The sequence below is a fragment of the Indicator indicator genome, chromosome 3 (assembly GCF_027791375.1).
Source record: "Indicator indicator isolate 239-I01 chromosome 3, UM_Iind_1.1, whole genome shotgun sequence".
Taxonomy (NCBI): Eukaryota; Metazoa; Chordata; class Aves; order Piciformes; family Indicatoridae; genus Indicator; species Indicator indicator.
The window spans coordinates 29,331,305-29,346,893 of NC_072012.1; the positions used below are offsets into that span (position 1 = coordinate 29,331,305).

Sequence of the window (15,589 nt, forward strand, 5' to 3'; positions counted from 1 at the left end):
AACACACATTACAGATGGGGCTTTCAGAATGCTACTGACCATAAACTTTTCTTATGGTTGTTTCAAGAAAATGTGACCATAATAGACACTGTATTACTGAAGTAGCTTCAAATTTATGTATTATCAGTTACTTTTTCTTGCATTTATTACACGTTTATAAAACTAAAGTTAATTTCTGTCCATCTTCATGAGATCTTAAGTGTCAGTGTATCACACAATGAGAATGATAATCATGTGGCCACTGTAATATTGCACATTTCTTTAATATTATCACTCCATTAGTTCCATGCAGACCACTTAGACAACTGGTAAAGTTTATACATTGACTTTTGTAATGTGTCTGAAAATGAAAAAGGACCTTTCAGTAGTAGGGACCTGATTTAGATTCCAGTTGAATCATGTTATGTTCAAGATGACCATGCAAGAATAAAAAGTTTTTAGAATTGCCTTTAGCCCATGCTCTCAGTTATTACACTGAGATCTTGTAGCTGGTGCAAATCATATCATGCCCACAGTTACTTATTCATATGTATTCCACTGTGATTCTGGCAAAAGCGACCAGCAGAGGGCTGCCTTCTTTTAAAGTACTCTAATAGAAGAAAATGAGATGGATTAATAAATCCTTAAGCAAGGGAAATTTTAGGTAATGGCACAGTGGATAGTATAGAGAAATAAATTAAAAGTAGTCAGCCATCTTAGCACTGTTTTATGCCAGCTTTTGCACACATTACAAATGTGAGGGTTTTTCAATAACTCAAACATTTATACATGGTTGGACAAGTTCAGACTTGATCTGAATAGCTGTAACACTACAGAGGGGAGGCCTTTGGTTTAAGTTCAGCGTATAATACAATTTAAAAGGAAATTAAGACTTTACATTCCACTTATAATACATTCTTATTTACAACATAGATTGGGCATAAGTATAATAATCTTTTTACAAATAATATGATAAATAATTACAAACATTTATGGTATCTCCACTTCTGAGTGGCCAAAGTCAGCTGAGAGTCCCTCTTCTGCCAACGGTAAACCTGGTTTACTAAAATGACGTCTTCTTCAATATTGCCCACAAGGAGGTACACCACGGGATGATGGGTTGGAGTCATCCTCTGTGTACAGTTTTCATTGACAAGCAGCCACTGTTTTATCATACTCTGAGTTTCATAAGGCAAGAGTGACCCCTGGGTAATGAATTCCACTTGACATTCAATATTATACTCTTGGTCACCAAATGCTGTTCTTTTCTTGGACAGCTTTACTTTCACTGCTAAGGGGAGGAAAAAGGGGGAAAGATATAAGTCACTCTACCTAAATACAGAAAGAAACATTACCAATAAAAGCAGGATGATTCCTTAAAAGTGCTGTCATAATTTATGCTAATAGAGTCCATGTTAGGAACTTCTCAGAAGAAATAGCCAGTAATACTTGCTACTTAGACCACCATTTTAGATACTCCCTTTTCATTATAGGCATCTACCTACCCCACTTGACTCCACCAATATTTTTTTAGCAAGAAATTTTCTATACCATTTGATCTAAAGCCATCAAAAATTGCAAGGAGTCTCTGCATGGACACCAAAGGTTTTTGTGGGACATTTCTAGGACAAATTCAAAAGTATTTCCTGTCACTCCAATAAGACAACAGAAAGTAAGAATTTATTTAACTGATATAATTTTCTGTGTCTCCTTTTCAGTAAGCTATATAGCACAAAAAAACTCACGCATGCAAGTAACAAGGATATGCTATTCATTGGTAAAACACCAAAAATCTACTTTGGGTTTAACCACTAATAAAAGGCAAACCTGCTTATTTGGCTGTTTTTGCCAGAAGTATTTTCTAAAACATATTATACTACAATGTAGCCAACTATAAAAGAGCTATTAATAAATCTTTCCTGCAAAATAAATCCTCCTTATATTTTGATTAGAGAGAATATATTCTGCAAAACAACTGAAAGTTAGCAGCAGCCAAACTCCTAATCCTCTGAAATCCCATCAGAAACCATCACTTATTGTAATCTCAATTTTAAAGCATTTTAGAAGAAGAGTTGTTAGTCTCTTTAATGGCACCTGTATTAGCAAGGACTTACCAAAGTTACTGTCACAGAAAACTTCTAGAATTCTTTTGTGCGGAAGGAATTCCTCCACTGCTGGGCAGGTCTGGCAAGCAGGCTTTGGTAGAACTGATAAGAAATTACAAAGTCTCATCATTATTGTTTAGAGTCTTTTGGTTTTGGTTTTCCGCTGTCAAAGCTGAGAACCCACTGTTTAACCACAGAGATGACAGAAAACACACAATTAGTCAGTGATAATATAGAAAGCCTACACACTTCTCTGAAAACATGGCTAGGTATAGGAGTGTCATCATTCAGTTCTTGTTCAGTCTGACAAGTTCAATTATCAGCATCAAATACAGTACTATTTTTCACACAGCTATGATGGGTGGGAAAGAGGTTAGGTGGCTGATTCTGTCAGTGACTCTGGGTGCAGCTGTGCTAGGACTGTGAATACATGAGTTTGAGTGTGCTAGCAGCAACTGACCTGTCAAAGTTAATAGCCTGAATGCATTTGAGAATTTGAACATTAATGTCACGATAACTTGTGCTTCCCTAAGGAAAATCAGGTAATAAATCGTCCCAACTTTTCTAAGCTGATCTGAGAGCCAGTTCATTGTATACATACGTTTATCCATGATACGGGCCATTGATATGCCCATAAAGAGACCTCAAAATAGACCAGCCACAGTGTGCTGTTGTGGGTATGATACTGTCCATAGCTGTGCAGGGTGATAATCACCTTTTTTTTTTTTTTTTTTTTTTTTTAAGTGATGCTGCTTTACACTATTTGATACCTGCTGCATCTTACACTGCAAGTGTTGGCACTTTCCCCTGCCATCTGCACAAACCAGGTGAAGCAGTACAGACAGACATGACTCCATTTATGCAGACTGTCTCAAAACAGTGCTTGTATCTCCTTGATTCCCAGGAACACAGAGCATGACCACCCTCCCTCCTGCCATCTTCCAGCTACCTTTATGCAAATATTTATATTCCTCTGTAAGAGATGCCAGGCACATGTCCTCATCTGCAGGGAATCGATCGCAGTCCAGACCATCAGGCCAGGAGTGTCCATGGCAGGCGAGCATGGGGGCACAGCTGTCACGGACAGCAACACACATGCTCCTACAGGGATGGATAAACCTGTTGCCAGAGGAAATACCAGACTGAATCAGATAAACTCACTCAGTGATAACAGAAACTCTTGCAACAGTGATTTCTGTGCAAAGCACACCATCTTCACTGGTATTTAACATCCTTCAAAAATAATATAATTCTAGAAGTGGCAGCTGTGCAAACTATGCAACTGGTCTACATATGGACTGGGATGAGTTTACAAGATTAAGTGACAGTTTTTAAAATGCCTTTATTACAACCAACCTGAGAAAAACTTCAGCATGAACCTGATCCTATTCACAATAGGTGCTCCCACTACAAATTTATTAAAGAGAATTAAATTTCAACTGTAACAAAATAAAACCTGATATATTTTGACAGCAGCATTCATTTTCCCAAGGTAAAATAAAGTTTACGTTTTCAGTACCTCTCTTTCTCATGAGTACAAAAAAATCTTAACAATTATTTCAGAAAAAGTGGAGATCACCTTTAGATTACAATAAACATGCAATTTGTTTGATCCCTATTCTGGCAAATAAATGCTGGAGTTCATGCCATCCTGTGGTACTTACGTATCTAAACAGATGGGTGCCAACAAGGAGCACAAGAATGTCCTCACATGGGGGTGACAGTCTGTGTGCACAAGGTGCTGCCAGGTGGTGGATTTTAGGATAACCTCTGCCATGCTTGTATGTCCCATCAGATTGGGAAGTCTCATTTCAGAGTATCCAATCTTGTGGCACATGTCCATCTCCTTGGGTATCACTACGCATTTTGTGGATAATCCGATGTCAAAGCCTATTGCCACTTTCAGGAAACCACTCACAGCAAAACCAAGTATTGTTGCAGTCAAGAACATCTTCCAGTGATTCCCAGGCTGCTGAGCAGGGATCTGTCAAACCCTCTGAGTGCAGAGGCCTGCTGAAAGCCTTGTGGCTTATATATCCCAAGAGCTTAATGAACTGTTGGGTATCAACTGCTTATCAAATCACTTCAGACAAGACCAGGTCTTATTGCCTATTCAAGGGATTGGTGTGATAACCAAGGGGGTGGATACAAAGTATAGAAGTATGTTCCCTAAAGACTCCAATGTGATATAGCCTTTCACATGACCCAGGATGTCAGTTGCTGCAGCATGCTATGTGGCATATTAAATTTTGACACCTAGAAGGTTTGTTATGTGCTTTCTAAAAGAAATTAAGAGATCCCACGGAAAACTGGTTGGGCAGACAAGCTGTCTCCTGGGGCTGCTGTGTCTCCTTTGTTTTCAGACACTGCTGACAGGGCAGAAAAAACAGCCCAGATTGACTTATCAAGTGAAAATGTTTTGCTTGTGCTAATTGCCTGTCTCTTCCACTGTTTTACAATGTAGAAGAGCTACTTTCTTTGTTCAAGACCTATAAAAGTGACAGCCTCCTACTATTAACCAAGTATTTTTGTCTGGAAATTTGGAACCCTATGCTGTGACATGCTAGAGGTCCTAACTGCTATTAATTTTAATAGGTACCTGAAAATACAGAATTGTTTTACTGATTGGATTATGTTCTTATCAGATGGCTACAGAACTTGCATCTTTCATTTACTCAAATTCAGTGGTGAATTTAATATTGTAGGACTGTTGTGGCTGTCAATATTTATTCAGAGTGAAAAGACAGTTACATGTATGAAGAAACATTTACATTTTTTCATATCAAGTGGGCTACACTTAAGGTTGCTCAAATAATGCAGTATTTCACCTAATAAATTGTAAATGCATTAAGCTGCATGAAAGCAAATGACACCAGATATGTACTTGTTCTGCTTGTAGCACAAAAAAAAAGCATTAAATTTCTTAAGTTAACAGCATTACTGAGTACATTATTAGTATAGTCCTAATAAACAGCTCTTCACTGTAGAGAAGTTGAGGAATCAGTTAAGGTCACAGAGGGTCTGTGTAATATGTAGCTTCCCTATTATGAATAGAAAAAGTCAGATTATTACTTAATTTTTGGAAATTTCTGGTTTGACTAAAACATTTTCCCAAATAGTTATAGGTGTTATTTTTTTTCCCAATTCAAATTACATTGGGCATTAGCAGAAATGTTTAGACATTAATAATAAGTAGGTGAATCTACTGTAAAATATCTGGTTTGATTACAGGGCTAAAATGACTATGTTCATAATAGTGTATCATCATTACTGATGCTTAATTGAAATACATTTTTTCAGAAATAGAAGGTTTTCATGTTTTTACCTGGATGCAGCACACTTAGTCAATGTGCTACATATGATTTGTTTATACCTAAATGTTAGATTATTATTCCTAGTGTCTTGAAACCAATGACAAACCCCCATTGATTCCTCAGCTATCTTCTTCAAGTGACTGGGAAAATTACAGTATCTGTTTAAGTAACTCAGAAAAAATGACAGCATGCAAGGTTCCAGGAACTAGAGACATTTACAAGAATTACCAGGTTTTCATGTTTTGTTGCCAGCTCTGTGTTTTTTCCAATAAATATGGGTTCTCTGTATCTGTTACATCATATCAAAGCAGCAAAATGAATACCCAGCCAGGCTGGTTTAGGCCTGATGGTAGTCTCCTTTTGCCAGGTGTTCCATGCATTCCATAAGAAGTTGAAGAGCCTTATTAAAACTCAGTAAAAGTCCCATTCTTGCTAAATCTATGGGAGCCACACTTTCAAATAACTGCTCTTGCTACCGTTTTGCAACATAATAACACAAAGTTGCTCAGCACAGGGAGAGGACAAACCCTCACACCAAGCCCAACTACACAGCCTATCTGAATGGCTCCCAAGTATCACCAGGCTCTTGTGCACTCTCAGAGATTGCTTGGGCACAGTATTTCTAATTGTAGAAATTGCATATATTTGTGTAGAGGTTGCTTGAATAAAGACTGTCTAAAACAGAAAAAAATAATTAATTTGGCAAACTGTCATAGGAATGGCAGTATTTGCATACATTTTGAGCAGGCAGAATAAATTATAAAACCTGAGGGTTTAGAGAGATTTCTGCCTTGAAATCTGAAGTCCAGCTAACGCTCTTTGAGACTTCTGAAGAAAGCTGTGTGATTGTTCCCTTAGCCACGGTCTGTATTTATGGTTCCTGGATATGAGTAACAGCCACCTGCTGATGGATCCTGATAACAGTAACAGCAGCTGGAGGCTCCCTTCCTGCCCACCTCTGTGTCGTCTCCTTTGTTAACCAGGGAGACAGACAGATTAACAAGGAGCCATCCACCAGACCCAGTAAGAAATGGGACTGAATTTTTCATCAAAGAAATTAGGGGTTTGAGAACAAGCTAGCAGATGTAGGGATTTGGGAGTTTAATCTAAACATTTGTTGCAATATTTGTCTGGAGTCATTTTTATCTGGAGTCAAACTGCAGAGACCCAAGCCTCTCAGACAAGGATCAAAGCTTGTAACTGTGTGCCCAGAGCTGCCAAAGGTGACTGTGGTCCTCATTCTGATGACAGCTTTACTGGACCAATGTCCTCACTCTGTGGGGCAGGATTTATTTCATAAATTTTCCCTTGTGTTATGAAAAACAAACAAAACAAAAAATTAGGCCACATAGAGTATCTATAATACAGCTGAGGACGAGTCATAGATGGTTTTGAAAAGGCTCATTAATTAGTTTGTCACAATGGCTTTAGCATTGCTTTATTTTTTTAAGGATAGAAATATTGTATTTCTTTAAAAAAATCAGTAATGCAAATTGTTAAAGGCTCACTACCCTGGCATGCTGAGCTCTGTCCTTATTACTGTCATTTGATTAAATGAGAGGAAAGTTTGTTTTGATAGTGAAAAATGATCCTTTAATTGTCCCAAACTTAGCTTCTCACTGCAACAAACTTCCTGCTGAAGCTTTAACCTTGCTGTGTGGTTCTCTGCACTTTGACTGTCCCAGTTAACAGTACTGGGAGGGAAGGATGTTGGAAATTAAATGTGTTTGAATATGAAGCATTCAGATATTACAAGGGTGGGAGGAAGCATGTAAATACCTACACACATTACAACAGTATCACCTAAAGGCACAAGGGTGTAGAATTACTGTATGAGAACTGGGAAAGTAGCATTTCCTAAGTAGGCCAGCTAAGTCAAGGATGGGAAAAACACATATGATTACATAACCTACTAACCAGCTAGTGGCTAACAACTCTGAGCTTCGCAGTCACAGTATGCATTGACCTATTCGGATTCTGGGTCTCCTGCCCAGCAGTATTTTGGTCACTGAAGAGCAGGACGAGCCACATAAAGAGATTTTAGGGGAAGAACTGAAATCTTGTATTAACTTAGCAGTAGGCTCACAAAACTTCATTCAGGCCACACCTCATGGCAGGGCCTTTTAGTGAACACCATACTGGTTAAATGCTGTGTGACGTAGTTTGCTTTCAAGGTAGAATGATTATCACTAAGGAAGTGGAATTTTGCTCTTCAGTCCTAAGCAGCACAGCAGGCTTGGTTTTGCTCCATGGGTAAGAAAATTCTGAATGACGGCTTTCAGATCTGAGCAAAACACAGTCTGTCTGAATATAGCTTTCAACACTATTCATCAGGTACCAGATAAGCACTTTCTACAGAAAGCCAGTAGTAGTAGCCTGGTTTTCCCTAGGTAAAAATAAAACTAAACTTCTTAGATTTTTCGATTGGTTTTTTTTTTTTGTTTGTTTGTTTGTTTTAAGGTTAGTATTGGTTAGTTGGTTTGACTAATCCTGCTTATTTTGCTTTTTGTTTTTAGTCAGTTTCACTGAGTTTCAATTTAGTTTTGCTCTGGTTTGATTTTATGGAACAAGGACCATTTGACAAATGGCATAATTTTCAGACACAGTTCTTAGTCTACAGTAAAGGTCATGTTTCTTTTAGACTTAAACAGTTTTTGCAGCCTTTTGGCAGCTGGCAGATGCTGGTTTTCCCTCTATCAAAATTCTGTTGTATCTGAGTCCACATTTATGCATTTGTGCAAGCAATTGCAAGTGAAATAAAAGCAAGGAGAAGCAGAGAGTGCCACAAATTGTTTCCAAACCCCTTTGTGCACAAGCAAGAGTAAAAATCATCTCAAGACTGTTCCATAGGAAGGCAGGACAACAGCTGTTTGGGCTACAAGTAAACAGCAAGTACATACCAACTATTTGTAGTCCACTGAGAAAGTAAACAGGGTCATCTTGTCAATTCTTTCCTTGTCTGTGGCTTGTAGCCAGCTCCTGATCATCAAGATAAGACAGAAACATTAAGTCTTCAAAATTATGTCTGGCTTCTGGCTGTCACTGGAGATAGCTCTATCAGTTAAGTAAAACCGATGGTGAGTGCTCCACTGACTCCAGCATGCCTGCAGTCCATCCCTTTTAAGTCCCTTGATGGCATTTTGCATCTAACTTCTATGTACCCTAGCTACTCAGAGGAAAGGCTCTCAGCATCTGATGCTGTAACAGTCAAGGCAGGCCAGGCACACCTTCTTTTAACACTGCAGGAGTCAGTGAACCTGAAGCATCTGTTTGAAAGTCAAACTTCAGCCTAAATGCCTTGCTGATTAAGCAAAATTAAATAGTGTCTGTAAGGCTTTACAAATAAATAAAATGTGACTCAAATATCTGAATTAGATGTTATGGGTAAATACTCTCTAAGCAAAAATATTCTCAAGCAAAATTCTCTCTGGCATTAGTGTACTCTTTTCTTGAATAATGATGGTAAAATGTAATCTCTTTCCAGGCATTGCAAATGTATTTAAACCTAGACAATAAAAAAAAACCTGCTCCTGTTGCAAATGTTTTTGTAAACTCAGATTAAAACAAACGTTTGTCAAGAAATAGTCAGAGATACATCCTAGACATGAAATTCAGATTCTGGTCATGTTTGGGGGTTTTGTGGGTTTGTTTGTTTTGTTTGTTTGTTTTTGTGGTTGTTGTTATAAATTTCTCTCCAAGCTCTGACTCAACGTTATTTTTATCAGTGTAGATTTACATTTTAAAATTTCAAAAAGAAAGAATATTTTCTGGACAAATCCTCATCTTTATTTCTATATGTCAGAATATTTTTTAAAATATATATATTTTTCTAAAAACATTTACAAACGTTTTCATTCAAGGACATATGTGCCTACTAAAACTTGAGTGGTTTAACTAAAGCGTCAATATTCAAAACACTGTTTTGGAACTCACAGAAAAGAACAAATGTTTTTAATTGTGGCAATTACAAATCACTCAAGAGAACAACTGCTTCTTTGTAAGTATCTGTTCCCATTCATAGGTGCATGGTATATTATTGCTGACTGCTGTGTAAGTAGTTGTCTCTTCTGTTACTTGCCCTCTGTGGTCAAAGGGGGAGAGACACTTGCTGAAAGTCTGAATATTCTCTACTTATTTTCACTCTCCCCATTTTAGGTATTTCCTTACACACACCTGAAAAAGGATTACCACAAAAGACAACCCTTTAGAGCCTTTAATGCACTTTCCTACTCTACCAAAAGACACATTTTCTGACAGCTGTCACTAATCTACTTTCTGCTTTTGGAATCAAACCTTGTTATCATATAGGTTGGTAAATAGTACCCTGTAAATAGGTCCCTGTAAATAGTAAGTCTTCTTGTCCACCTGAGAAGACATCTAGTAGAACAATTACGTAAAAGTAAGTAGTTTTTGCATCTTACACACTGATTAAAGCCTTTTATATACATCCTAGTGGGCTTGCATAGTGCCTTCTCCTGACACTGTGATGCCAGGCCCTCCAAATCTGCAAAGGCTCAGCAACTGCTCCTATCAAGAGTATTCACATTGCCATAGGAATTCCCAGTGCAGGCCTGAGAGTCAACTCAACTGCTCCATCCTCACTCCTCAAAAAAGCCCCCCTGGTACTCACAACAGATTTTCAATCCTCTGCAAATGGAAAGAATTCATAGATTCATAGAATCATTTGGGTTGGAAGTGACCTCAAAGAGTATCTAGTTCCAACTCCCAGGGCCACGGGCAGGGACACCTTCCACTAGACAAAGTCGCTCAAGGCCTCATCCAACCTGGCCTTGAATACCCCAAAGGAGGGGCATCAACAACCTCCCCAGGCAGTCTGTTCCATTATCTCACCACCCTTGTTGTAAAACATTTCTAATACCTAGTCTAAATCTACCCTCTTCAAGCTTCAATCCATTCCCTCTCATCCTATCACAACAAGCCCTTGCAAAAATTCCCTCCACAGCTTTCTCGCAGGCCACCTTCACGATCTGCAAGACTGCAATAAGGTCTCCCCAGAGCCTTCTTTTCTCCGTGCTGAAAAGCTCCAGCTCTTGCAACCTGTTGCCATAGGGGAGGTTCTTCAGCCCTCTGATCTTCTTCGTGAAACACTCCCCCCCCCACCCCCCACTGGACTCACTCCAGCAATTTGATGTCCTTCTTATGGTGGGGGCACCAGAACTGGACACAGTACTCCAGATGGGGTCTCATGAGAACAGAGTAGAAGGGGGGGAATCACCTCCCTTGCCCTGCTATTCACACTTCTTTTGATGCAGTCCAGGACACAGTTGGCCTTCTGGGTTGCAAGCACACATTTCTCACTCTGTTGAGTTTTTCATCAGCTGACACCCCCAAGTCCTTCTCCTTGAGACTGCTCTCAAGCCACTCCTCACCCACCTTGTATTAGTGCTTCAATTGTAATTCAATTGCAATTCAATTGTCATTCAGTTAAACAAAACCAAACCAAAACAGTCTTCAAACAGATAGCATAGATGCAACACGCTTTAAAAGTGATGGAGAAAAAAATAAGTTTTTTCTTTCTTTGGGTCTTCAGACTCCCAAAGTTCAGATGGCAGGTTCATTCCTTTTCACTGTTGCTTGTGTCACACATTGCCTTTATTTAGATCAAAGACATTTGGTTTCTACTACCCTATCTCAAGGAAAAGTTCACTGATAAAGAAGTCTCCACCCTAATTATTAAACTCTATTTGGATTTAAGTACCCAGGCAGAGGCCCTCAGTCTGCAGACCAGGATTAGAGGATCTCTGACTCCAGCAACGATTTGCTAATCAGCATGCAGACCACGCATGGCCTGCTTGTGAATGTCAAGTCATTTGGCTTTCACAACCCTTTACCCTCATCCCAGGGCAATCTTCTTCTTCCAGGGGTGATAACGGGAAATGAAATGGAGATGAATGCATCCTAAATAGCTATACAACAGCAGGAGCTGAATAAATAACAAAAAAATTATAGGGCAATCCTTTAGAAATATCTCCAAATAAAACAGTACTTAAATGATCTTGAAAACTGTGGTTTACTTCTAATTAGTTTATGAAGCTCAGGGAGGCAGAACCACAGAGATAATTAAATTTAAGGTTAACCAGGTGAGGCTGATTTTTTTTTGTGTCTTAGGAACAATTTTCATTCTCTAAATACTATTGAAGTTTTCATGCTGGTTGCAGTGACCAAAGATTGATAACTGTATCCACAGGAGACTCTTTTCATTATGGAAACCATAAAGGAGCAAGTAGTTTAGAGGGGAAGGTATTTTGAAATGAGACTAAGGAGCATCCAGAGACAAAAGACTTGTGATTGCAGCTCTACTTCCAGACCTTAAAAGGAGCATATTTTCCTGACAGCTTAAAAAAGCTTCTTAGCTTTTGTCCCCTGGTAAAGTCTGCCTGATAAAAGCTATCACCACTCCCTATAAGCCTTGCTGTGTTAAATCTGCATCTCTACTACAGCATTACTACTGTTAAATGTCCTAGGACAGGAGATACTTTTTTATTTGCTGAGAGAGAAAAATATTTTTAGAAAATACATCCAGAGAGTACCTGAGTATGTGGCTGTGTGGGTAAATGTTCTGCATTTATTACTTTTTTTCTATTAATTGTAACAATTGCCTGAGATTCTCCCATCCACACTTATGCAGAGTAGTATGTAATAGAAGTACTGGAGTTGGCATGTGTTGATGTAAGAAAGACCGACAATGATGGCCAACAAAAACAGGCCATCCATTCCACTCTTTTTGGTAAATTATCTCTCAGCAGATTATATAAAAAAGTTTGGTTTGGGAACGTGATATTAAAAAAAGGATTTGGTATGGCAGGTACTTTGCCCTGCCCAGCCAACCGAGTAAAACATCTTCATCCTAATATCGTGGCCCCAGAAAGTGACGCTGCAGGTGTATATGCTGAGCTTTAAAGAGAACAACTTCTCTCCCTGTGCTTACTGGAGTCCTTACACCAGCATTCCAATGCCTTCACTCCAATAGGAGAAGCTAGCTTGGATCTGTGCCCAGAGGCATGATTACATTCACTTAGTTACTTTTTTTTTTTTTAAATATCTTTTAGGACTAGTGACATTTGATTTATTTGGTAAGAACATTTCTTGAGTAGATAAAATTAACACAGAAAAATGAGGGAAACTACTGCTTCAGATTCTGCCTACTTCTAAATTTTATTTTTTCTTCTTTCTAAGAGGAATGGACCGTTTCTGTTTCAGGCTCTTGATAACCAGCCTTTCTGACAAGCCCAGATCTTCTTTAACCTACTAACTGTCATAAAGGATGCATGGACCAGCTGATGATGCCAAATCATTAGGGAAGAATTCCTTAATCCTAAGGAAGCCCTCAGGCATCCTCTGGTATATCCCTTGGCATGTTAAGGCAAGTCAACCTCTGGACCGTAATGGTGCTCTCTGCATGCTCAGCTTGGCCCTTCAGCCTTTCCTGAGCATATTCTCACAAGTGGTCTTGCTTATCCACTGTTTAGATTTGAGGTTACAGAGCAAAGTGAGTTTTCCCTTTACATAAATTATTTGTATCCTAAAGTACTTTAATGGTGCCAAAGAGTAGCTGTTGGAAGTTGGAAGACATGGGGCAAGTTCATAACAATGATCTTGTCACATCCAGGTGATCAAATCCACTAATCCACCCATAAAGCACAAAAGGCTATAAAACCCATTGAGAAATAAAAAAAAGAAAAATCATGTAGGGACTGTTTTAGGAACTTAAAATGTCAATACTGAGTAGCTATAGTAATTATAGTAAACTTGTTTTAGAGTCTCCAGACAGTGACTTGTTTACATCTGGTCATAATTTCACACCCGTTCCAGTAATTTGCTGACCTGATTGTAAAGTGTTAATGGAGTGTTTAGAAGCTGTTGAGGGGAAGTCATATTTAAAGTCTGACATGCGACTGTGAGTATATTTGTATCCCTGATGCCTTAGCCCTCCTGTTCTGCCAGCAGGCAGGACTCAGCCTCAGCATCCACATTATTCTTACTCTGTTGTTTTACCTTTCTGAGAAGTCAGCTTGCTTATTTAAGATATTAGTAATGCCTTCAAAAATCCTTCTATGTTGTCTTTTATTTCTTTAGAAGGAAATCTGTGGTGTCTTTGCTGGTATTTTCCATTGTATCACATCACTACCTTTTGCACAAACACATCATGTATAAAAAACTTTAGTAGGTCAAATAATGCTGTCATGACATTTACTTGGTCAAAATACTGTTAATAACAAATGTGAGGCTCACAGCAACTTATAGCAGATTTGCTGAATGGCAGGGAAAATACATATTGTTTCCATTTTATTTTGAGCACTGCCAATAAATCTTTTCAATTGGACCCTCATTTAATGTAAACCATGTCCAGGTCATTGCAAAAGGGAGAAGGCAGCTGGGAATAGCTCCAGCCCTGTGTGTGGGGGACCTTTCTAGGAATGGGTACAGGCCAGGCTGGGAGATGAGCCCGTGGCTGGTGGTGGCTCCATGTGACCCATGGCTGGGCACACAGCTTGGGGGCAGTAATGAGCTGCAGCTCAGGCAGTCACAAGGTCAGAGCCTCAGCTCGGAACCCCGGGCCAGGGTTTGGCCCCGCAGTGTCTGGGAGCATCTCCCCAGGGTCATCACAGGGAAGGGCTGCCCTTGGCTGCACTGGCTCCTTGGTGCCTAACCCTGTCAGCCAAACCTCCAGGATCCCCCAGGGATTTTCTCACAACCTTCACAGCAAAGCTTGCCACCACACTCTCCTGAACAACTCCTTCACAAAGGCTGATTTTTATTATTTTATGGCTGGAGGACAAGAGCACAAAGAGATTGTGGTTATATGCACCCATCAGTTAGGGGGTGAGCATCATTTTCTAGGCACTGTTACCTCTGTGGCCATGTCTGTGGTACTATATTAACCATGGCTGGAGCAGTTTGCTGTGTGTAAGTTCAGCATTCTGGAGAAGATTTAGTCACTGCCCTCAATGAAGGTGATACTACATGAAGAAAAAGAACATAAACCTATGTGATAAAACACATAGGTAAAGAACTCACAATCACCAAGGTAAACTGTATTGATGATATGGACAGATGGAGACTGCTGTGACTATGATGAGCCCCTGAGATGAATTTTCCCATTGCTACATTTTTGCTTGTAAACCTAGAATTAAGAACCCTAGCTAACATACTCACTGAAGATGCCTTATATTTAATGTAATACTTTAAATGGCATCAAACATTTACCTGATTTGATCATCTTATTCTAGCAAAATAGAACAACATACTTGTTTCTACGTGAATCTGAATTTCTGAAGGATGCTCTCTGAGTGTTGTGCTTCCCTCGTCAAGATACAAATCTATTCTTAAAAAGGTGCCCTGCTTCACAACTAGGAGACATTTTGTGTGCACCAGTCATACTTCCATTTGGGACTCAAATTTTAAGAGTTCAAATTCTAACCAAAAATACTTGGTTATTCCAATCATGGCTCAGGAGTTTTCCTAAGTAGCAATTCTGATTCCTTGTAACTGACCTTTATTTTATAACGTACTCTAGATCTTGAGAGATGTTTGCTTTAGAGAAAACTTCAGCTGTTTTTCTCGTTATACTTCTTAGATATATCTCACTCCACACTATGTTTTTTTCAAAAAGGAAATAAAAACTTAACTGAAACCCCAAAACACAAGGAGTTTCCTAGGAACAGCAAAATGGTTGGACACATGCCAAGGTGGTACTACTTGGGGGCACAAGCAAGTCATGTACAAACAGGGCTTATAAACCCCCAACTTCCTTGGCCCAGGCCCTCACGGAACTAAATGGTTTTCCAAGCAGTATAATTTTATAGTTAAAACCTGTGATAATATTAATGTTATAGCAATAATGAATTTCCCATTAAGATCAGACTGAATTGGATTAGGTGGCAGTCTTTGGTTGCATTGGTATTACGGATGTCACTCAGGTGAGAGCCTTGCTGCTGCAGGCACCATGCAAACACAGCAAGACATTTCCTTCTACAGACTAGAATCTGCCCCTAGGACACTGCGTGGCAAAACTGAGAGCATTCTCAAACGAGACCTGAGTAATTTCTTTCGCTACACTACTGCTTCACTGGTTGCCTTATTTTGCCTCTCAAAAATAACAGCATGCTAAAAATACTTCAGTGAAACGCCAAAGACTTGCATGCCTGCACCACTCAGACTTGGCTGAAA

The 15,589-nt window shown here is 39.2% G+C and overlaps 1 protein-coding gene across 1 annotated transcript; it reads right to left on the reverse strand.

The window, feature by feature from the left end:
• Positions 1–959: 959 nt before the first annotated feature.
• LOC128981182 (secreted frizzled-related protein 2-like) lies at positions 960–4,035 on the reverse strand. Its single transcript, XM_054399854.1, has 4 exons — positions 3,749–4,035; positions 3,034–3,203; positions 2,094–2,186; positions 960–1,270 (listed from the first exon to the last, which is right to left on the reverse strand). The coding sequence occupies exons 1-4, from the start codon at positions 4,033–4,035 to the stop codon at positions 960–962; spliced, it is 861 nt and encodes a 286-aa protein (XP_054255829.1).
• Between the last annotated feature and the right edge of the window lie 11,554 nt (positions 4,036–15,589).

Bases quoted from the DNA above. Each gene is read 5' to 3' on its own strand.
- LOC128981182 (XM_054399854.1), bottom strand. From the start codon at position 4,035: ATGTTCTTGACTGCAACAATACTTGGTTTTGCTGTGAGTGGTTTCCTG. The intron at 3,204-3,748 runs GTAAGTACCACA...CTCTGGCAACAG, and splicing joins GCACCCATCTGTTTAGATAC to GTTTATCCATCCCTGTAGGA. The intron at 1,271-2,093 runs GTAAGTCCTTGC...TCCTCCCCTTAG, and splicing joins TTTCTGTGACAGTAACTTTG to CAGTGAAAGTAAAGCTGTCC.